Raw genomic sequence first — 24,799 nt, forward strand, 5'->3', positions numbered from 1 at the left:
CTGTGTAAATTCCACTGCTTGCAAAATGTCTCTCTGGTTGTCAAGTCTAAAGACACGCCTCCTGTGTTGTTCGTTCCAACATGCCCAGGGGCGAATTAATGCAGGCTAGATATGGCTGCACCCTAGAAGCCCCCACCTGCCAGGGCCCCCTCATTGCCAAAAGGGAAAAATTGCAGATAAGAATTGTGACAAGAATCGATGCAATATTGAAAAAAAATCATCTGTCGAGTACAGTTGGTAGACATGTCATCCTTAATTCCTTGTCCTTGTGTCTGTTTGTGGCACAATTTGGTGTCCATGGGGGCACACAGCAACCTGTAGCTATGGGCCCCAGGCCATCTTAATCTGGCCCTGAATACGTCTTTCACTTGAAATGAGGGTACTATAACCTAGGCTGAATATGGCAATGGCAGGACGATGATCTGTCTGTCCAACATCTACTCTAACTCTATTCTAACACTCGTTGTCTTTTTCTGTCTCACAAACATTTTCACCTGCAGTGATCAAGCACTCACATGAAAACATTCAAGGTGTCAGACAGCAAGCACCTTGCAGAATCAAGACTAATTGTGCTGAATAGCAAAAGTAGCGGCATTGGCACGAAGTGCAGATGTCAAGTGACAGGGTAAATTATTAGGGTGTTACTGTAGAAGGCTTGCAGGTTCGATTACCGACCCGTCAGATTAGGGGGCGTGTGGGCGTGTGGTTAGGGGGCAGTGTTCTCCTCTCCCCCATCCTTCTGACTGCAGTACCCTGAGCATGGTGTCCGACTGTACTGCTCTTTGGGGATGGCGTTTGGGGCTGTCCCCCTGTGTGACGGAGGTCATCTTGAACCTGTTCACCCCCCCTCAGGGATCGAACGTGCGACCTCGTCAACTACAACGGTCCGGCAATGGGAGACACAGTATGATATCGCTAGGCCAAGAGACTAGTCTCTCAGTCCAATGGCACAAGACTGTATGAGGCTATCGGAGGGAGGTTTTCGTTGCACGCCAACTCTGCTAGCTAGCCTCCGTTACACTCTCCCCCTTAAACCTCACTCCCAATCCGGGTCACGGCACCACTGTGACGAAGGTCATGTTGCACCTGTTCACCCCCCTGAGGGATCGAACGTGTGACCTCGTCAACTACAACGGTCCGGCAATGGGAGACACAGTACGATACCGCTGGGCCAAGAGACTAGTCTCTCGGCCCAACGGCACGAGACTGTATGAGGCTATCGGAGGGAGGTTTTACCAACGTTCCACGCCAACTCTGTTAGCCCTCTATTGCATGGCGTTGCCTTATGGCAACAAATTATTTTTTGGGTTTTTTAAAAAAAGAGTATAACAAATATCCACCACTTTTCCCATTGTGATTGAACATGGGACTTTACTTTTGAAATATTTATCAGTTTGAAGACATTACCTTATTAGGAAATCCTGTTTTCCCACCCCTTTCATGTGGATGTGCCACACTACGAAGGTCACGTCATAGTGGGAATCTTTAGTTAGTTTTCAAACTTCAAGACATATTTTCATCATAATAAAATTCAATGATGTGTAAAATTTTAGGATGTGTAAACTTTCATTTTTCATCATTTAATCCAAATATAAAGTTATACTTTCTCTGTAAAAGGCGAAAATTAATTTGTTGCCATATGGCAACAACATGCATACAGTGACACTCCTTCTACAACCCAATGGGCTCCCATTGAGTTACATAGGGCAGGGCTCCCATTGAGTTACATAGTGCTCCATTTGCACTTATTATGTAATTTTAACTTGAAAACATGAACCTTCTTAACATTATGCTATTTGTATACCTCAATTCATAAGTTATATGATATAATATTACCAAATAAATTAATTTTCACATGCATAGAGTGACACTCCTTCTATACATGCATTCCAACGGGCTCCCATTGAGTTACATAGGTCAGGGCTCACATTGAGTTATTCCTGGTAAAATATGAATAAAACTAAATGTATTTTACTTCAAATAAACTATATTACACATTGTGATATTATAATGTTACAATTGTTTACAATTTCCTTCAATAAGATCATGTTTTTGAAAGAAAATTGATTTCAGCATGTTCATCGATCTCGCGTTGTTGCCATATGGCAACAAATGACCAACTACCCCCCCAATTTTTTTTTTTTTTAGATTTTTGTTTAAATTTGTATTAGCCTATTTAACCACTTTCAAGTCTAAAAAACACATTTAAAAAATATATATGATGTTTAAAAGGTTGTTCATGCAATAGAGGGTTAATTAGCCTCCGTTACACTTGCACAGGTGAGGCATACCGATAAATGCAATTTTGCTCTGTGTGCTGTGACTGGACTACTGTGTCACAATGAAAATGGAAGTCGTCCCCCCCATGGCAACTAATTGCCCCCTCTCAGCTGTATCCTTCTCAACGCCCCTCTAGGGCTCCATAGCGCACCCTGGGGGACTGTTAGAGCCCTCGTGGAGACCCACTAATGTGAAAGTGAAAGCCCATTGGGAAACTCCAACTCCCATTGTCATTGTGACACAGCACTCCACAGCACACAAGTGAACACTGCACACTGCACACAACGAAATTGCATTTATGCCTCACCCGCGCAAGGGGGCAGCCCTCAGTGGCGTCCATGGGGAGCAGTGCGGTGGGACGGTACCATGCTTAGGGTACCTCAGTCATGGAGGAGGATGGGGGAGAACACTGGTTGATTACTCCCCCCACCAACCTGGCGGGTCGGAAGTCGAACCGGCAACCTCTGGGATGCAAGTCAGACGCCCTAACCGCTCACCCATGACTGCCCAAAATAATAGCCTAATGTAGACCCAAGAGTTCACAAGCTCAGGCCTGAGTGGGGTTTTCGGACAATATTCTGGTATTCCCCAACATAGGTTAGCCTACATAAAAAATTGCAAGAGATGAAGGCAGTAGTGGTGAGAATAATAATATAACATTTTATCAACATTGATTGAACGTTTTGAATGTACACTGTGCAGTTGTTCTTCAAGACCTCACATGACGGAAGTGCTGAAAAAGAACCATTTTGGTGATCTGACCTCATTCACCGGAAGTGTCGAGAAACAGACTCGGGCTGCCCCACAAGAGGGAAAAAAATTGAAAAAAAAATTGAGGGAAAAAAATCGGCGAATCTGAGGGTTCGGGCGGATTTGGACGAAGTTTCCGAACTGTCCCGGCCCGAGGGAGACCCAGGGTTAAGAGAGAGTCACCAGCACCGGTAATTAACATACAGTAACGACTAAATTGTTAATTATTTCCTCATAATTTGAGCAACTCGCACGAGTGCTTCTCCCCTGTCTCGCCAGCCGGAAGTCTGCATGAAGCTGCGTCTCGCACAGGGGCATTGGCGTCGACGTTTTTTTCTCTGTTCGTTTTTTTATCCGCGAGTTTTTTTTCTCTTTTTTTATTTTCACAGTGAGACTAACGGGAGAGGGATGCAGGCATAGGGGCATTATTGTTTTCTCGCGGAAGTTTAAATGTGCATGGCGTTTTACTCTGTAATGCATAGTACGCCGTTTAGCTAACAAAAGACGAAAATAATGGAGGCAAGCTAGCTAGTTCTGATGAGCTCAAATATCATTTTGGATGGATTGTTTCTTGTTTTGCTAGCTAGCTGTTTTGCTAGCGATATAATACTAAGGCTAAACGATGTTGCAACTGTCTACACGCACACACAATAAAATACAGATGTCATGCATGTCTTGTTGAATTGGCTTGTTGTGAACCCATGTAGTATTACTGGGAAAGTGTTTAAAAATGAGCACAACTATCCTTACGTTATTCTTCTAGGGCTGGCTAAGTAACCTTGGCTAACTTCTTTCAACTATACAATATATTGCCAACCTTGTCAAGTCTGCAGAATTCGCGAGCACGTTATTAATTGCTCAATTTCATAGACAGCTTTTTGATATGTACATGGTGCATTTCACGAAGCAGTGTTTGACGCATGCTAGCTATCTGGTTAGCTTTTGTTTTGGGGAGCTATTAATAGAAATAGCCAGCCATGTAGCGAGCGGCTGAAAGCAGAGGGGCGTAGCTGGCTTGTCTGACATGTGTGATGTGCAAATTTGACTTTCGAATTTCACTCCCAAGAATCTCACAGTACGCAGCGTTCTCGAGCTTTTACTCAGCATTTACCAGTGCATGTACAATAAATTGTAGCCGCTCGACAAGTGTTAACTGGGAGACATTTGTTTTAAGACTGTTTCACAAAAGCACAAGCGTTATTTATGTCGCCGTGTACTGTCAACGGGAGAACGGCGGCTGCTGCTTTTCGCTACGAAGAGGCTTGCAAGATGCATGCACAACATAACTTCTGCACGTGGGATCAAGCATGACATTTTCATCAAATAAAACAAAACAACGCAAATGGTCCGTTTGTATATTATCAGCCGACCCCTCCACGCAGACACTTGAGAACGCGACTAGCTCTACAGACTGCCAGACAGGCTTAGCGAAATGCATGCCAGTTACTGGCACTGGGAATTTGTATGTCGGTGCAAATTCCTTTGCAAGACCCTTGGTGATGGTACATGACTTGTCTGGCTTGATCAATTAGTTGCTGTCCTGGCTGAATGCTGGTACGAACTTCATTAAAATCAGGCCAGGTCTGGTTTTCGACTGTCGGAGCGACGCACGGCGGCTGGGTGTTTACTAGTATGTTGCTTTTCAATTGCAGAAATAATGGAAGATTCCCATTTCAACTCATCATACTTTTGGTCTCCCGTTCCCACAGTGCAAGGACAGGTAGACACCTTATTATTGGACTCTCTTGTACTGTACATGGCTGTGCCTCTAAAAAAAGAAGACACCTTACTTAAAAAAAAAAATCAAAAGAAAAAATCAAACAAATAATAAAGAGTAATAATGACTTGAGTTTGCATCTTATCAGGCTGCGATGGCTGATCCTGAAATTGGCTGAGATGAATCATGTGTTAGAGCTTGGCGTTGACAGCCCTGCCAAAAATAATCTCCACTGCTCGCTCTCCCTTTCCTTCTCCTTAATCCATCCACGTCATCCATCCATCCATCCTCTCCCTCCTCTTCACCATCGTTCTGCACCTTTTATCTCTCATCATCATCTCATTCCACTTTTCCATCTGCCCCATCCCTTTTTTCCTCCTTTACATCTTCCCTCCCTTTTTGCCCCCTGTCCTTTCCATTTCTCCTCCATTGTCTTCCTCCCCTTTTGTGGTCTCATCCCTTCATTCCTCTCTTCACCTTCTTTTACATTGTTTCATCTCCCTCCATCACTCCTTCACACCCCCTCAACCACCTCTGTCTTTCCCCTTCTCCCTTTTTCCTCACCTTACGCCCCCTGCTCTCCCCTTTTCTGCTGTGTCCCCATGTTCTTCGTCTCTCCTTTCACCCCAATGCATCCCTCCACCTTTTCCACCCCTCCTTCGCTCCTGCCCCTCCACCCCTCTGTCTGCCCTCTTCTCGTCTCTCTCCTGTCCCCCATGTCCTGTCCCACCCCTCCATCGTCCCTCTATCTGCTCTTTCTTCTCTCCTCTCTTCTCTCCTGTCCCCCATGTTGTCCTCCATCGCTCCTGCCCCACCGCCCTTCTGTCTGCTCTATCTTCTCTTCTCTTCGTTATCCTCCTCACCGCCCCTCTGTCTCTCCTATCCTTTCCTCTCCACTCTCCATCACTCCTGCCCCACCACCCCTCCGTCTGCCCTCTCCTCTCCTCTCTCTCCTGTCCCCCATGTTTCCCTCCTTATGTGCAGATTGAGAACGCCATGTTCCTGAACAAGATGAAGGAGCAGCTGGGTCAGGAGAAGGTGGCGGCGGCTGCGGCGGCCTCCTTCCCCCACGCCTCGTCCGCCCACTACCCCGCTGCCGTGCTCACCGTGCCCGGCTCCGTGGCCATGGACGCCGGGGCTGCCCTGGGCCGGGGCCCCAAGCAGGAAGGAGGAGGTGGTGGGGGAGGTGGAGGAGGAGGAGGAGGAGGGAGCTCTCAGATGGGAGCACACCTGCACCCGCCCCACACCTCCCAGAACATCACCGTGGTGCCCGTGCCCTCCACCGGCATCATGACGGCAGGTCTGTGTTGCACACCTGCCTTCCCCGCTCTCCCTTCCCCTGGGTCTGCTGTGTCCTCTCTCAAATATCGACTTGGGGTGGCTTGGATGGTCTGACATGGCAACATGGCTAATAGATAATCATTCAAGTATAAGAAAAGCCTGCACGCACTGTCCACTCTAGTAGCAAGGTTTGTTAATGGACTGCTGTTACATTGGAAAGCAACTGGTTGAAAATCTAAGCAGCGTTGAGGATTAAGTTCATCCCAGTTGCCGTCCATTTAGACAAGTGTGCAACAGGTAATTGCAGAGCAGGTTTTATCAATAGGCAGACTAGGCAATCGTCTTGGGCCCAACCAAATCTGCCCTCTGTTTGGGGCCCCCAATAGTCACCTTCTCCCTGGTAAACACTAGCAAAATAATTCAAAAGGGCCCCATGCCCATACTGTGTAAATATGACCTGTCTTTGAGGTTGCCAGATGGGGCTGATGATTTCCAGCCCAAAAAATATTCAAAACCCGCCTGGAACCACTAAATCATGCCCAATTTAAACAAAATTCTATTGATTTCTATGGCCATAAATTGGCAGACCCAAACCCACCCAAAGGCCCTTTTTACACATTTCCCCCCACAGACGGCCATCCTAAGCAGCTCAATTCCCCAATCTGGCAACACTACCTGTCACAGCCGTGAGTCAGCCATAAGTCAGCCGAAGTCGATAAGGGACCTTTTGTCCTCCCATGTCCTTTCGTTGGTTTCCCTTTCTGAACATCTCCACCTTTGTTTGCTTTCCTCTTTATTTTCTTCCTGGTCATTCTTGCTTCCCCCTTTCGTTCACTTCCACTCGCCCACCTTTGACATCATCAGAATCTGCCTCTGATTTTTTCTTATGTACTGTGATTTGTTTACTCATGGGGGTTGCAGCCGCTCTTGTGCTTGTAAAAAAAGTGTCATCTCAACTTTACAACCAGCCCAAAATATGCCAACCGCTATAAATTATTCATGTACTAACCCCAACTCCGATGAAGTTGGGACGTTTGGTAAACAGTGAATAAAATCAAAATGCTATCATTTTCAAAACATTCAATCTATTCATTAGATGGAGAATAGTGAAAAGACAACATATTAAGTGTTAAAACCGAGAAAAAATATTGTTTTGGGGGACATATGTACTCATTTCTAATTTGATAAATCCAACACGTCTCAAAAGAGTTGGGACGGGGATCAGTGAAATTTAGTAAACATCCAAATAAGATAAAACAACAAAGAAGAACATTTCAAAATGAATTGTACTGACGGACAATATAGGTGTCCAGGTATAAGATCATCACAGAGAGGCTGAGTCACTCAGAATTAAAGATGCAAAGGGAATAATTACCATAGTTATTACATACATTTTTGAATTCCCTTTGATTTACCACGATTGAGTGTATATAAGACATATTTTTGTTACTAAAATCATTGTATAGGTTCATGACATCATGAAATATATATTGGCTGTAGTCTCACTCTAATTCCTGGAGTGCTAGAGCTATTGAAAATTGACCATATTAAGAATGCTTAATGCATGAAAATGACACAGGGGTTTAACATTCTCCTAAGCACCTGAGCTCACTTGAAATAGACCCAGAAGACATGGGAAACTGTCCTTTGCTTACAGAAGTCAGCAGAAGTTGTAGAAGTCCATTCTTTTTGACAATAATAGAGCATTGCACATCCTGTGCTACAGTGAAAATGTACCATCCAACTTGTGTTAGTGCTAGCTTCAAAAGTCAGCCTCCATGATGGCATGCGGATGCAGTAGTGCATTGGTTAAGATGTTCTCACTCATCTGTAGAGTTAAATACAGTGCTGAATGGTATAAATGGGTTTTAAACAGCATGAAAAGCCACTCATGCATTATATTTTGAAGGGAGATCTTCGATTACTGCCACATAGTAAGGTCAAATTGCATTCTCTACTATGTTTTAACAGTTTGGCTCCATCATAAGGACCAGCATGTGATAAAATGGTGGGTTTTTGGTCAAGGCCTGTCACACTGTAAGCACTACAGAAAGGAAAACATTGCAAAACATGACAAGGAATACACCCACCATTTAAGCTGGTGAAATCATGTCCAAGATAGGAATTAACACTGTTTTTTATATAAAATCATCTCATCGGTTAATGTATTTAACTGTTAAGTGTTGTCTTTTGTTTTGTTTTTAGTCTTCCTCGACATTTGCTGCCATTTATTGTCCCCGTCCCAACTCTTTTGAGACGTGTTGGATTTCTCAAATTAGAAATGAGTACATATGTCCCCCAAAACAATATTTTTTCTCGGTTTTAACACTTAATATGTTGTCTTTTCACTATTCTCCATCTAATGAATAGATTGAGTGTTTTGAAAATGATAGCATTTTAATTTTATTCACTGTTTACCAAACGTCCCAACTTCATCGGAGTTGGGGTTTGTATTTATTTTCATTTTTCCCACTGACTGCTTGCAGACGTCTTTTTAAGGAGCATGCTTGGTCCAACCACATATCCAGTATGTGGCTCTTATGGATGTGTTTTGTTTAAAGCCTTTTTGGCATGAGGCTGTTTGGTTGTGGAGTTGACACAGGACAATGGCAAATGCTGCGTGCCCCCACACCGCCAACCCAAGCCCCCTGGGTCACCATGGTGTGTCTGTCACTCTCCACTCTCTCTCAGCGGGGCTAGTGATCACCACTCCCCAAGGTACGCTGCTCTCCCCTGCTGCCTCCTCCCAATCTTTTGTTTCGGGATCCCCCGTCACTACCATGATAGTGTCCACACTACACCCCTCAAACGCAGGTAAACAACCCCCACCCCCCCATCCTAACCCCTAACCTATCTTCTGTATTTGCCCTCTCCTAACCAATGCACGCCGCCGCTTACAAGGAAGCCTGGTTTTCCAAGCAGCTCTGTATCACTGTCCTCTGCACTGATCTCCTAACCCCCCGGTCCTTTGATCCCCATCTCCTCTCATATCACTAGCTGCTTGCTTTGCTACTTCTGCCTCCAGACAGGTAGACCAACCATGTAATGTACACACACACACACACACACACACACACACACACACACACACACACACACACACACACACACACACACACACACACACACACACACGTTCAAGTTCATGGTAATGAAAAGTGCTTCAAGTCTGCCCAATGTTCTTCTCACTTGTAGCATAGCTATTTTTGCGCAAAAGACCCAACGATAGACAGTGAGTGAGTGAGCAAGAGGACAAAGACGGCATGCTAAAGAGGGCTAGACCCGGTGTTGTGATAGCCATGAAAGGAGACTTCAGACCTTCTGCTTCAGCAGTTGTTTTCCAAGAAGCCAAAAATAGCTGGCATGGAATGCTGGTTTTCCCTCTGCCTCTGTTCGGGTGTTGATCTTCGTCCATAGATGCTGCCTACGCAGTACGCACAAGGCCTTGGTCTGGCTGCTTACATACCTAATAACAAGCTTATTTAGGAACATGATCTCTGGGGCCCTGTTTTCTTTTCATACGGACCCAAACTTCACTAAGTCGCGTTTTATATTCTGCATACAGATTTGTTCAACGGTAAGACTTTATACACACATATGCACACACCCAAGGCATGCTGGTGCTTCTGCTAACCCCTTTGCGAGACTTGCTCAAAGCCATACCTAACACCCTGCCCATGAACCCATGGGAGCGCCCCCTGTTGTTTTGAAAATGAGGTGGTACTAGGGGTGAAAAACAGGAACTAATGCATAGACCTCTATCGAAGTCTATGGATAAATGTGTGACCTGACTTTTATGGAGGGGGAGGGGAAAGGAGGGAGTGATGGATGGATGGCGGGAGGGGAGGGAGAGCAAGCGAACTGTGTGTGTTGAGTGTGTTCTCCCCTTTTCTCTCGGTTTCCATTAGACGCCAGCCGGCCTCCCTCCCTCTACCTCCACAGCCAGTGTGAGTACTACTACTGCTACCGCCCCTCCCTCCCTCCCTCCCTCCTTGCCCCCTGACCCTGGGTCAGCTCCCCGCACTGCACTGCCACACCACAGCGCCACTGCACCGCATCACACCACACCACTTCATAGCGTACCGCACCATACCTCACCATACCACAGCATACCGCACCACAGCGCACCACACCGCATCACACCACATCACTCTATAGCATTCCGCACCACACCTCACCACACCACAACATACCGCACCACAGCGCACCACACCACAGCACTTCATACAAGCATAGCGCACCACACAACGCACAACACCACACCACAACACATCACACCCCAGCACACTGCACCACACCGCAACACACCGCACCCCAACACAACACATCACACCCCAGCACACCACATCACACCATACACAACGCAACGCAACGCACACACCACAGCACACTGCACCACACCACACCACACACAGCTGACCTGGGAATAGACGGGAGTCATCCAGTTCGTCCCACTGACTACACTGCAGTCCCTGAAGTCCACTAACTAAACTGGATATCATGACTTATTTTAATGCATAACCCTGTTATTTTTATGTTAAATAATTTTGACTGAAATGTAGTCACGAAGATGTGAGGTATAAAAAAAGCAATGTTCAGATATTTCCTTATGTGAAGTCAGGCTTGTCATGAGCGTTTTAGCCCTACTATGAGTGTGCGCTTCACTGGTTTTTGCACAGGCAAGGTATGAGAAAAGACTGATGTGTAGTTTTAATTTGTGATGGCTATGTTTCTTAAAATCTCAGCATGACCCTGTCTCACAGTAGTGCTTTTAAGTATTATGTGTAATCTAGGCCTGACTAGGAATGTGACAAGTTTTCGTAGTGTTAATAGCATAGTGTGAGGTGCTGGGATGTGGGCATGATTTGATAGAATGGGAGAGGGAATGTGCTCTGGCGTATAAGCGTTAAGACAGACAGACAGGCTGGCATGGCTTTTATTTCGTGTTGTGTTCATGAATTCCGTCTTTGAATCCTTCTTTAGATAATTGGATGACTGGAGGTACTCATCAACATGGCAAGTTTATGCACACACTGTAGAAATGTTTTTTTTTCTTCTTAAAGGAACGGTCCACCATTTTTGTAAATGTGTTCATTTTACACTTCCCCTCAATTTCAATAATTGAGCATTTCTCTTGGTCTTGCTGCCTTTCTCTGAGTCTGGTGATATTACTTTTTAGCATGCATCATTGAAAGTGAAAGCCCACCTGGGAAACTCCAACTCCCATTGTCATGTGATACAGCACACAGGTGCACGCTGCAAAACTGCATTTATGCCTCACCCGTGCAAGGGGGCAGCCCCCAATGGCACCCCAAGGGAAGCAGTGCAGCGGAACAGTACCATGCTCAGGGTACCTCAGTTATGGAAGAGGATGGGGGAGTGCACTGGTTAGTTACATACCTGGTGGGTCGAGAGTCGAACCGGCAACCCTTGGGCTGCAAATTACTTACGCAATTACTTACCCATGACTGTCCTGAACTGGATGGCATCAAAAACGGAATGCTACCAACTCATCCCATTCGGTTCAATGATACGTGCTAAGTGGTAGTATCACCACAATCACTGAGCGAACAGGAGAAGGGGGAAAAGTCAATGATTTAACTTGAGGCTAGGTGTAAAATGAGCACATTTTCAAAAATGGTGGATTCTTCCCTTAATGTGGCACGTCAGAGTGTCCGATACTGTCTGCTTGATAAAATTATATTTTCATTGTGTATGTGTGTGTGTAACCTCAACGTTTGCTGCCCAGTCAGCTTTGATAGCTCATTTTCTGAAAAGCCCATAAACAACTGAAGTCTGAAGAATTCGCAATTAGAAATCACAGTGTGATGCTGGATAATCTCCGTCGCCTCAATCAAACAAACTGGAAAATCCTCCTCAAGCGCCTGTTGTCAGGTTTGAGAACAATCTGTGATTTGAGGGTAAAAATAGCCAGGATTATAAATAGCGCACACTGAAAGGCCTCCGACTCCCTGTTTCCTGGATCGCTTTAGCGTCTCTCCATCTCAAGGTGGGCTCGTTAGAGAAGCGCTCGTCTCGTCTGAAACTCTCTGCAGTCAGTGCTTATTTTTTTGTCTGGTGCGGCGAAAGCGACCAAATGATGAGAGGGATCGGCTCTGCATAATTTATTCCAGCCCGCTGCATTATTGAAGGAGACGCAGCCTGGTGTGTCTGATGAACATCCACACCCAGCTCCACGCACCTCTCCTCTCCTCTCTCCTCTTCCTTTCTCTCCTCTTCCTTTCTCTCCTCTTCCTTTCTCCCTCTCCTCTCCTCTCCTCTCCTCTCCTCTCCTCTCCTCTCCTCTCCTCTTCCTTGCTCTGCTCTGCTCTGCTCTGCTCTCCTTTCCTCTCCTCTCCTCTCCTCTCCTCTCCTCTCCTCTCCTCTCCTCTTCTCTCCTCTTCCTCTATCTCCTCTTCCTCTATCTCTTCCACTATCTCTTCCACTCTCCTTCACTCACTCTCTTCTCCACTCCACTTTCATTTCCTCTCCACTACTCCCTTCTCTTTATTACTGAAGGAGACGCAGCCTGGTGTCTGAGCCTCCACACCTAGCCACACACTCCTCTCCTCTCCTCTCCTCTCCTCTCCTCTCCTCTCCTCTCCTCTCCTCTCCTCTCCTCTCCTCTCCTCTCCTCTCCTCTCCTCTTCCTTTCTCTCCTCTATCTCTTCCCCTATTCTCATCTCATCTTCTTTCCTTTCCTCTTCTCTCCTCTCCTCTCCTCTCCTCTCCTCACTCTCTTCTCCACTCCACTTTCATTTCCTCTCCACTCCTCCCTTCTCTTTATTATTGAAGGAGACGCAGCCTGGTGTGTCTGATTAGGCTCCACATCCAGCCCTGCACACCTCCTCTCCTTTCTTCTCTTCTCTTCTCTTCTCTTCTCTTCTCTTCTCTTCTCTTCTCTTCTCTTCTCTTCTCTTCTCTTCTCTTCTCTTCTCTTCTCTTCTCTTCCTCTCTCTTTCCCTATCGTTCATTCACTCTCTTCTCCTTTCCTCTCGACTCCTTCCTTCTCTTCTCTCTGACATCAGGGACATTGTAGGCACATTTCTTTCCACTTAGTGCAAATGAAAAGGAATTGATTATTTGTACCCCAGTAGGTAATTTTATTTTATTTTTATTTTTCGAGATATTTGTGGTACTGAGTAATTCTGAATTGAGGGTTCTTCTTTGAATAGACACATTTGAAATGACAGGTTTTGGTGGCAAGTATGGAAAAATCCACAACTGGAGAGCTTCATATCACCCACTTCATATTGTATTTTTGTGTTGTCATCTCATATCATGTGTATAGCCAAAGGAGCCGATTCTGGAGACACGTGACATGATTTAATTAAAAATAAAATGCATCCGGTAGATGTGGGCCCTTCGTCTTGTGGTTAATAGAGCATCCTCTCCTGTGCCCCCCTCTCCCTCTCTCCGTTTCCTTGCCCCCCTTTCCTCTTCTCTTTCCTGTGTCCTGTTTTCCTCTCCTTCCCTCCCTCTCTCCTCCTTTATTTCTCTACCCTCATGTTTCAGACAAGAAAGAGAATGGCAGCATCCCCCCGGCCGTCGTCATGCCGACACCCTCCAAGCGGGGGCGTAAGAAGAAGTCCATGCTGCCTCGCGAGGGTCCGGTGACGGCCCACGCCCTGCCCACAGGAAGCGATGCGCTGATCCTCGCCCACCTCGCAGCCGGGGGCCAGGTGAGTCTCATGGTAAAGGACCTCCACATTTCAATGTTAGGCTATTTGAAATGATTGAAATTGTGTAGATGGATGATTTACGTTGGGGGAGGGATTACCATTCCTTTGAGAAAGGCAGTGCCATCTGTGTTTTTACTGTTAAGTGGCACATGTTTGCCCAGCGATGAAGTGTCGGTTGAGTTGTTCGAGTTAATCTTTTCTGGTTAGCCCGTGAGTGTCATGCAGAAGTACTACAGAAGCTTAATCCCTGATGAAGACATAGCTTTTTGAAATGCCAAAAATGTCTCATTGCATCAAGCCACCAGTTTATAATAGAGACATCGAAACCATTCCCCTTTTCTCCTAAGTGTGTAGAGTGGGTAGAGTGATTTTTGTCGGATGAAACACTATGAAGCGGCTGCATGTCTGTATCTAAGTGTCTCTCCTGATCCTCACAGCACCACGCAGCGGACCCCTATGACCTCTCGAATGACGAAGACGATCATACTAACAAAGACGGGAACAAATCCTACAGGTTGGCCTTTTTGTTGCATCTCTTAATATTATTTTTTTTTGCCTTTATTTCTGACAGGACATTAGAGGAGAGATAGGAAATTAGAGGGGAGAGAGAGACGGGTAAGGATTTGCAAATGACCCGGACCGAAATCGAACCTGGGTCGCCAGCGTAATAACCCAGTGCCCTACCGTTAGGCCACGACAGAGCCTTTTGTTGCATCTCTTGTGTCCAGTTATTATATCTCAGTTGTCCATTGACTTGTGTTGTCCATAGATAGAATAACTAATTGACTGAATAATCTATGGGTTGATGTAGTATATTGATCTCATGGAAGGAAATGAAAGCATAGCTTTAGGTTTAGGGTTGTTTTGGTGGATGTGTGGACCATGGTTGGTTCAATAAAGGGATTTTAAATGTCAATGTCTCTCTCTCTCTCTCTCTCTCAGGTGTCGGATGTGTGCGGTGACCTTCTTCAGCAAGTCGGACATGCAGATCCACGCCAAGTCTCACACCGAGGCCAAGCCCCACAAGTGCCCCCACTGCTCCAAATCCTTCGCCAACTCCAGCTACCTGGCGCAGCACATCCGCATCCACACAGGGGCCAAGCCCTACACCTGCTCTTACTGCCAGAAGACCTTCCGGCAGCTCAGTCACTTACAGCAGCACACACGGTACTGCTGCAGCACACACACACACACACACACACACACACACACACACACACACACACACACACACACACACACACACACACACACACACACACACGACTGCAGACATAAACACACTGCAGTGAAGACACACAGGCGCGCACACACACACAACCGATGATAGACACAGACGCAGAGACACGAACGCAATATACTGTATTCACTCGCATGCAGCCGCTTTCAAACACACTTGCACAGCGACACACAATGGGTACACACTTACACAGAGTATTCTGGTTTCAAATGGAATATTGCCAGTAATTGGAATGGCGGAATATTCTGTTTTACATGACAAACCGGATACTGTCATTATCGTATAAAAGGGGATTATCCTTACATGAAACTGTGCGCTCGCTCACTCACTCACTCACACACATGTAACTCTTTTGTGGTGTGAGTGAGGAATATCATGCTTCTATACGTAAATGTGATTGCCATGGTTACCACATACTCTGGCAGGAAGGATGGTGGAGGGCTCAAGGATGATCAGTGATAACAAAAGTAACGTGCATTTGATTTGAGGTCATTGGAAAGTGATGCAATTTTCAGCAGTTGTACAGTATATAGTCATAGTTGAAAGATACAGTATGTGTTTGCAGTAGATGTAAAGTGCAGTCTTTTATCTTGTTCAGTTCAGATTGTTCTGATTTTCTACAGTTGTATGCTCGCTCTCACTCTCACTCTCTCTCACTCTCTCTCTCGTCGGTTCTCTGACAGACTCAAACTCCCACTCTTGTAGACAGGTTGAGTGTGTTAGAGAGTTCAGAATGAGCCCCTTGCGAGGAACACTCTGCACATCTCTCATTTTCACTGCCTGATTTTCCTTCTGCCATCTCTTCATTTCTCCATTGTCACACAACCACTTGTTGTGTTGGTTGTGTCTTCCAAGGCCACTTTCCGCCGTCATCTTCTCTCTTGCCTTTTCACTTCCATTCCCATCCATTTCTAGTGGTGTGAACAATAATCGATTCGGCAATGCATGCCGATGTGGGGCAGGACAGTTTACCGTTTCCAACTTGGGGCCCAGCTCTGACCCAATTGACAATAAAACTGAAATAAATGGTCAGCAGCAACACACACACACACACACACACACACACACACACACACACACACACACACACACACACACACACACACACACACACACACACACACACACACACCAGGGCTTGACGCTAACTTTTTTGCTTGCTGACCATTGTGGCTAGTAGTTTTCTCGAGTCATCAGCCATTCGGCTATTCTAGTAGCCATAAATTGGATATGTTTCTTTTATATCATGAAATAGTACATAGAACCTCAGATGATCAGGTGCTAAATCAAGGAAATTAGTTCACAGCTTTCTACATGGAAATAAATCATACAAATAGAAACTGAGTAACTGAACTTTCTCTTGAGCTTCTACAAATAATTGATACACAAGGGGCAAAGTGCAGTGTAGGCTATTCTGATATGTCATACATAGAATAAGCTACCTGCTAAATTAGCTAGTGACACTGAAATGATTACCAGCCACAGCCAAGTTTTACCAGCATTTGGCCGGTTGGCAGGTGCCAGTGTCAAGCCCTGACACACACACACACACACAAATATTTAGATTTTTAGAAAACTATTTCAGGGCCCACAGTTTGAGAATCATTAGTTTAGATTGATCATGAACGTTACGTCTTGCATTTAAAATATCAAGTGTGAAAACTCACCCCAAGTTTAATCTTCTATTCGTGCACAGTCCTCTAAACATCTCCCCTCTTATACCCTATGTTTTTTATATGCCATACACGTCTTTTTCACGATTTTCCTCACAAATGTTCTTGGTTGCAAGCATGTTTGTCACTCATTTTGTATTGCATAGGTACACTCGGTGTAGCCTCCCTGTTTTCTGCATAGGATTCTGTTGTACCTGCTAGTAATGCCTGGCTGATTGTCATTATACCTGTTTGGTATTATTGCGGGTGTCAATCTCTGGTTCAGAAACCACAATCAATTTGAACGTGAACAGCTTTTAAATGAATTAGCTGATCATGACAAGCACTCGAGAAAGCTGTGAAGAAGACACACGTTGGACGGAAAAAATGGCAGGGTAGTTTCTTTCTGAATCTGGTATTGACACCTCTGCTTGTGATGTGCCTCGTGTCTGTGATTTCTTTGCTGACTGTCCCCACTGCTTAGCTTGTGTTAAATGCTTGTCTTTACTACACAACAGTATATGCACTCCTTCTTCATTTGTGTTTCAGGCATATGTACCAAAGCTCTGTGGGTTCTATACAATACACTTGTGCATGGCAACAATCCAATGCTAAATGATAATGACTTGTATGTTCCCTTAACCCTTTGTCCTCACTCATCTGTTTAATTTATGTGCACATTTTCACAATTTCTTGTTTTGCTTGCTTGTCCTGATATGCTATTTTTTCCCCATCCACACGCTCCCTTCTTCCCCACTCTGTTCCACTCTCTTTTTTTCCTTTTTTCTTTGTCTTCCCCTGTCATTTCCCACCAGGTTTGTGAGGTCTGACTGAGCCTAGATCCCCATCAGTTACACACAGAGAGCTACACAGGCACATTGCACTGGGACATTGCACACGTAGGTGAGCTGGAGAAGGCAAGAGAGTGAGAGACAGAGAACAAATTAAAAAAAAGAGAGAGAGACAACCAATACTGACTACACCTGGTGTTTTTATTTTTCTATTTTAAAATATGTGCTGCGTTTCGCAACTCAGACACAGATATCATGGCCAGAGGCTTCCCCCTTTTCTATCCCTTCCCCCAAAAAACTTTCCCCTGTGATTATTTTCTTTTTATACCCAGGTCGTCGTTGATCTTATAAATAAATCTCTCTCTCTCTCTCTGTTTTGTTCTCTCTCTCTCTCTCCCTCCCCTCCCTCTTCCCGTCTCCCTTCCCTTGGTAGAAACCACACCGAGAGCAAGCCCCACAAGTGCCCCCACTGCACCAAATCCTTCGCCAACTCCAGCTACCTGGCGCAGCACATCCGCATCCACACAGGGGCCAAGCCCTACACCTGCAACTACTGCCAGAACTCGTTCAGGCAGCTCAGTCACTTACAGCAGCACCACAGGTAACGCAAACGGCTAGGGACAGCTAGCAAGCTAGCACCGCACTCTGTTGTGACGTCGTCGCCTTATTATGACGTCGTCACACCACACGCTCAGGATTCCGCAGCACTGCTGTTGTCTGAAGACACTCAGACTTATCGAAATGCATTTTTGGTCCACAATCCCCTTGCTCAGCTCTCTTTCACTCATATTCTCCTTTCTCTCACCCTCTTCTGTCCATCTCCCACCTAACCTCTATCTCCCGCTCGCTCAGTTTTTTTTCGTTCTATTCCAATTATGGCTCAGCCGTTGCCTTTGCTTTTGTGATGACGTTTTGTTTTGAGTTGAAATTCATTTCATGAAATGTTTTGTTGAAATTGCTTCTGTTCTTCTTCTTCTTCTTCTTCTTCTTATGTCGCCCTCTTCCTGCTCAGGATCCACACAGGTGACCGGCCGTACAAGTGTGTCCACCCGGGCTGTGAGAAGGCCTTCACTCAACTCTCCAACCTGCAGGTAAGGCCTTGCATCACCACTGCTGTGCACTACATCTTGAAAAATGTTGTGCTGAGAACAGCCACTGACAGAAATCATTATGACTTCCGTCATCTGACTGTGTTTCACCAAACTACACGCGAGGGCCTTCTGGTTTCCTCACGCAACCCTCTGAGGCTTTTGACAGTCAGAATCATTGATGAGCCAATCGCTCGGTGGGATTTTCCATAGGTGGGGCGTGTTATGGCTCTTCTTCCTCCTGACGTCCTCTGTTAACGGGTCGTTCAATGTGAGTGGCTGAAGTGGTCAGTCAAGATGAGGACAGGCCGTTCATCCAATCACATGCAAGGATTTGAAAGGATTTATAAGGAAGGATTGATGGGTTGATAAGGAGCATCATTCTAAAACGTGTCGGTTGTTTGGGATACCCAGATGGTATTGTGAAGACGAAGGTGACCTGACCATCACTAGGGTTGTGGGTATACTCTGATTGTCACTTCAACGAGCTTGGCTCTTTGGTGTAGCGTTCAGAGCCCCAATTTGGTACCTCAAAAGGTACGTGCCCGACTCCTAGTGGGGCAACCCTACTCTCTTGTCTGCACAATCAAACAAAAAAAAGCTTTTGTTTGAGTTGGGCTGATGGTGACAATCATAGCCCTGGCTAAGGTGCCAGTTAAAATAGGACAAGTCCTAAAAGCCCTTATACATTTCTGAAATGATTTGATTTGTCACTGTGGTCAGTTGGCCATTGACATGTCATAATTGAATTCTGAACTTTGCTTCGCTCATTTTGCTTGCATGTTTTTTTGCCATTTTGGTTTTCAAATTAACTTGGGAAATATGTCTGTCTCTCCTTATGCTTAATTCTCTTTTCTCTACCACAGTCGCACCGTCGGCAGCACAACAAGGACAAGCCCTTCAAGTGCCACAACTGCAACCGCGGCTACACGGACGCGGCCAGCCTGGAGGTGCACCTGTCCACGCACACCGTCAAGCACGCCAAGCTCTACTCCTGCGGCCTCTGCAATCGTGCATACACCTCGGTACGTCATGCAATAAGCCATCTCTCTCTCACGCACACTCGCATTCGCACTCACATTCACGGTAGATGGTTCAGGTGAGGTGGCTCAGGTGGTGGAGGGGCCTGTTTGGCAACCAGAAGGTTGCAGGTTCATGTCCCGCTCTGCCTGACCCCATCGATGTGTCCTTGAGCAAGATTCTTTACACCAAATTGCCCCTGGTGGCAGGGTGTACCCTGTGTGGCAGCCACTTCCACTTCCACTTAGTTTGTGAATGTGACGGTGAATGGATGAATGTGAGACATACAGTGCAAAGAGCTTTGAGTGCTCAGAGGAGTGGAAAGGGGTCAAAGACGTGCAAAATGAAAGTGAAAGTGAAAGCCCATTGGGAAACTCCAACTCCCATTGTCATTGTGACACAGCACTCCACAGCACACAAGTGAACACTGCACACAACGAAATTGCATTTATGCCTCACCCGTGCAAGGGGGCAGCCCTCAGTGGCGCCCCATGGGGAGCAGTGCGGTGGGACGGTACCATGCTCAGGGTACCTCAGTCATGGAGGAGGATGGGGGAGAGCACTGGTTGATTACTCCCCCCACCAACCTGGTGGGTCGGGAGTCGAACCGGCAACCTCTGGGATGCAAGTCTGACGCCCTAACCGCTCACCCATGACTGCCATTGTCATTCAGTGTAACGGATGCCTTCTGCTGACTAACTGTAAAAAACTTGACTCTTTTTATTTATTGTTACAGGGAATTCATGAAAGCCTCGGCTGTTATCCATTCACTTGAAACAATTTAAAAATCATGTTTTTTTGCAGTTACAGTCGGCGGAAGGTGTCCGTAACACTGAATGACAAAGACGTCGTTGGCCCAAAGGCACTATATAAAAATGCAGTCCATTTACCATTCACACTGTGTTACACACTGATGCGGAGATGTAGCTTGTTGCACACAACATCACTCCTCCTTAGACTTTCCCCTCAAGTTGTGTGGGTACTAGTAGCTGTTCCTCTAATTTTGGAAAGGCTGTGCACTACCTTCTTCATACAAATGGCTTGTCCAGGCGTCAGCCAATCCAACCCTGAGGTTGTTGGTTACAATCACACTTTAGCAGAGATTCATCTAATCTCTTGAATTTTAAATCTGTCATGTTATGTTGTGTGTTTAAAGGGACACTGTGCAGGAAATGGTCAAAAAAGGTACTGCAACTATGCTGATCATTGAAACTGGGCTGCCTATTGCCAAATTTTATATTTACATGAAAGTTTACTAAGTAATAAACAAATATTTTCTAGTATGGTCCAAGTACATTCATTTTTGCAGCTAAAAATGGCTATTTTTTGACATTCAAAATGGTGGACCATGGAGAAGATCCTCCTTTTCATGTATAAAAAGAACAATTTTTCCAGTCATAATGAATACTTAGAATTTGATGCTGGTGGTAAGTATTCATGAGAAAGGTAACATTAGTGAATGGGCAGCATGAATTCTGGAAATAAACAACAACAAATCTCACACAGTGTCCCTTAAAAAAATCTTGCATGGAATACACAATGTAAGTAGACTGTAAGTAGAAAGTGACATCCAGTTTAAGTAAAAATGTTACATGCCTTTTCCCCTCTACATGTACTGTGTCTCCTCTGTTCCCACCCATGTGATGAGGATGCCTTTTGCATTCCTAGAACTATTTTCGGTACAGTGCAGTGCAGTGCAGCCACGGCTCGCTAATGTGATTTCAAAGCTCTTAGTGTGTTTTATTGGAGGCCTCGAGGAATGGTAAATGGGAGGCCTGGGTCCTTTCAGATTAGGCCTACACACCAGATGCAGGGGTTGAGTTGAGGGAGTTCACCCATGCCTTCCTCGTGTAAAAGATGGCTGAAGCCAGTAGCTCTTAGAGGGGGAAAGAATACGATTCTAAAGAATTTCACCTTGTTATAGGATCATGTATCAAATGTAGCAGAAAATGTAGCATTTTATACTGTAAACCTTTTCTTGCGGTTCTAGACTATAGCGTGGCTGCTATCCAAATACATGAACAGCATTTGTGTTATGGAGTTGTAGACTTTAAATTAAAACAACACTTCCAGATTGGCCTTGAATTCCCAGTTTCAGTTTTGCAGCTCTTGACTCTCTCCCTTTTCATCCTCTGTCTCTCTCTTATGCAGGAGACCTACCTGATGAAGCACATGCGTAAACACAACCCTGACCCCCTGACGGTAGCGGCTGCGGTGGCGGCGCAGCAGGCGGGGGGCCAGATGCCCGGCACTGGGAGGGGTCGAGGGCGCGGACGAGGGGGGGCAGCTGCCGCTGCCGCAGCTGCTGCTGCAGCAGCAGCAGCAGCAGCCGCCGCCGCCGCTGCAGCCAGTGGTCCAGGAGGAGGAGGAGGCAGTGGAGGCCAGCCACCCAACGCGGCCAACTCCAACCCCCCCAGCGGCTACCCAGCGGCACCACCGGGCGCCGGGGGAGGGGGCGGAGGAGGGGAGGGTGTGCCGCCGCCGTGCCCCTTCGACCTGCACCAGTACAAGACGGTGTCGGCCGGCGAGATCCAGTACAAGCCGGTCAGCGTGGCCGAGCTGTCCGCCGCACACAAGGACCTCTGCCTGACCGTGTCCACCTCCGCCATCCAGGTGGAGCACATGAACTCCTAAAATAGACTGGGGGAGGGGAAGGGAGGGGTGGGGGAACCGAGGGAGGGAAGGAGGGATGGGAGGAGGAGTAGAACGATGTATGGATGTATTTGGCTGGAAAGACTGTAAAAAATGAGAGGTGGAGGGGGAAAATTACAAACTACACTGCCTTGTGCTGAATGGAGAGCAGACTGGACCGGAGCCCAAAAGATATATATGTGGACAGATCATGCTGGGGAGGAGGAGGAGGATGGCCAGAAGAGAGAGCAGAGGAAGAGGAGCGGGCACAGAGCAACAAAGCTAGCTGCGAGGGTGGGGTTGGGGACCAGGGTGGGGAGGGGTAGGTGGGATTGGGAGACGACGCTGGTGGCACTTACAGAACTTTTTCATTATCCATTTTTTTGTTTGTTTCCTTTTTCCTGTTTCTCGTCACCTTTATTATTATTGTTAAGTCATTTATCTATCATATGTGTGTATTTTTCTATGGTCTGACGTGTGGAAGAGAATGAGCAATGCCTTTGTGTGTACGAATGTGCGTTTGTGTGTGTGTGTGTGAGAGTGTGTATGTGCTTCTGAGACGGACGTTCAGCAAAGAGTATGGAACATGGAGAGAGCAATGGCTGTGTGGTGGAATGTATGGCAACATCCGGACAGAGCATTACTATATCTTCTTTTTTTCAAAGAAAGAAAGAAAAAAAGTGGCTTATCATTTCATTGTTCTTCCCAACGTGACAAAGTCGCAAGGGTCGAAGCGGAAAAGGACAGAGAGGTTATTATATGCTAACGGTGGTTTTTTGCCGCAAGGTACTATTTACTAGTTTATTTTTTACTTTTTAATACCAACTTATTACGTTACATCATTATTGTTATGCAAGTAACATCATTTATCCTTTTCAGTTCGCCATTACTGTAACCTTGTACATATACCGCATAGAAACGACATTTAAAAAAAAGTTTTGTTTTCTTTCACTCAAAAAGGGAAGGACTGTCTTTCTGCCTCTGTATAACAGACCGTCGAAAAAAGAAGAAAAAAAAAGTTAACGAAACAAGAAAATGACATTAGTAATAATAACCAAATACAGAACCGCATTTCTCTCCCCAGCCAATCAGATACCTCCTCACTGCCCGATTGTCGAGCGAGCATAGCACTGATTGGTTGGTTTTCTTCATGTATAATCCTTGTTGTAATTTCATTATGTGTCTTTTGGAATAACACAGTTCTCAATATTCTTCTTATTAATGTTATTACTGTTGCTCTACTATGACTATTAACGACTCCTCTGCTGAATTTGCTGTATAGACCACACACATCATTAAAAAGGAAATGGAAAAACAAGCTGTTTGCGTCTGTGGCCTGTTTAAAATGACTTGGGCTTTGAAGTTGGTCTGACATGTAGGCCTACAGTGATGTATACAATAGGAGCCCATCAGACTTTCTAGGGCTGAAGAGTGTTTTAAGACTTCACACTCAGATGGAGCTATTACATGGGCCGAGTAAATTGTTGACCTTGAGCAACATCGTGTCGAAGGTTGTGTCTATGGCCCTTTCAAATGTTAACATTAAAGAAAGACTTAAACACAGTGTATGATGACATGTTCATATTTCTGTCTTCAGTAGTGTAACATGTTGTATTACCCACTGTTTAACTGCCCCCCCTAGTGAAGTGTCAGCGAAGTGTGCTTTAATATAATTTAATAGTATGACTGGCACAGGGATGACAATCAGCAGCCCCAGTCCAAATTCACCTTTGACCTTTGATCCTTAGCTAAGGCTTGGGGTCCATCTCAATATAGTACCTCCACTCCTGTCCTTATGCCTGTGGTACTGTAACCTGAGCCAAGATGTCACTGATTATTTATTCAATAGCTAACAAAAGTATAATTCAAGGTCATTTTCTCATTTGTCATCGGGATATTGAATGGGGAATAGCCCCCAAAATTTGCTCCGCCTTGGATTTGTTTCTCCACGGAGATAGGATGTCAGCGAAGCACAAGACACAAGCAAAAGGAGAGGATGTGGAGAGGGGTACTAATTTGACATGGACCCTTGGACTGCACTATAGATAGGGCTAGCCCCCCCCCATGTATAGAATGAGCAGTCAGATTAAGCCTACACTTGATCCTACTCTTCAACTTATTGTCAATGTGTGCCGCGCCCTTCCTTAAAGCACTATTATTGTATACAACATGTGGTTGGTTCTCATATGATGCTCCCACTGTGGGCTCTTACTGCCTGATCAGCAGGGACTTGGCAGCGCTTGAGTGACAAATTACAGGTCTGTTTTTTTTTTTACACTACAGACAACTAGGGCTCCCGAGAGTTAATTTCGGCTTTTTTTGTTTTAAATATTTTTAGGGCTTTTTTCCCCTTTATTTCTGACAGGATTGTGAAGGAGACACAGGAAATGAGTGGGGAAAGAAGGACGGGGAAGGATCGGCAAATGAACCGGGTCGGAGTCGAACCAGAGTCGCCGGCGAAGTAACCCAGTGCCCTACCGTTAAGCCATGGCAGGACCGTTAATATGCCTTTTGATGAGCAAGACAGAAGTCAATAAGTAATAACCATCTTATTGACTGACTTAAATTGTATAGTACAACACAGTCAACATCCCCATGTACACACACCTCACATACAGTATGACAAACAAAACCCGCAAAGAAAGACTGTGAGACCCAGGCTGTGGT

The 24,799-nt window shown here is 45.7% G+C and overlaps 1 protein-coding gene across 1 annotated transcript; it reads left to right on the top strand.

Annotated features, from left to right (window-relative positions):
* Positions 1 to 2,946: 2,946 nt before the first annotated feature.
* On the top strand, positions 2,947 to 23,450 carry znf384a (zinc finger protein 384 a). Its single transcript, XM_063185454.1, has 13 exons — positions 2,947 to 3,221; positions 4,683 to 4,750; positions 5,732 to 6,047; positions 8,720 to 8,842; positions 9,937 to 9,975; positions 13,544 to 13,710; positions 14,148 to 14,224; positions 14,653 to 14,877; positions 17,827 to 17,994; positions 18,406 to 18,484; positions 19,348 to 19,506; positions 21,653 to 21,785; positions 21,852 to 23,450. Exons 2-13 carry the CDS (start codon positions 4,688 to 4,690, stop codon positions 22,133 to 22,135), a joined length of 1,833 nt encoding a protein of 610 aa, XP_063041524.1. The 5' UTR covers positions 2,947 to 3,221; positions 4,683 to 4,687; the 3' UTR covers positions 22,136 to 23,450.
* The last annotated feature ends 1,349 nt before the right edge of the window (positions 23,451 to 24,799 follow it).

The sequence above is a fragment of the Engraulis encrasicolus genome, chromosome 20, assembly GCF_034702125.1.
Source record: "Engraulis encrasicolus isolate BLACKSEA-1 chromosome 20, IST_EnEncr_1.0, whole genome shotgun sequence".
In the NCBI taxonomy this organism is placed as follows: domain Eukaryota; kingdom Metazoa; phylum Chordata; class Actinopteri; order Clupeiformes; family Engraulidae; genus Engraulis; species Engraulis encrasicolus.

Excerpts from the sequence above, each read along its gene's own strand:
- znf384a (XM_063185454.1), top strand. The coding sequence starts at position 4,688 with ATGGAAGATTCCCATTTCAACTCATCATACTTTTGGTCTCCCGTTCCC. Across the intron at positions 14,225-14,652 it reads GACGGGAACAAATCCTACAG|GTGTCGGATGTGTGCGGTGA; the intron begins GTTGGCCTTTTT and ends TCTCTCTCTCAG. Across the intron at positions 17,995-18,405 it reads CACTTACAGCAGCACCACAG|GATCCACACAGGTGACCGGC; the intron begins GTAACGCAAACG and ends CTTCCTGCTCAG.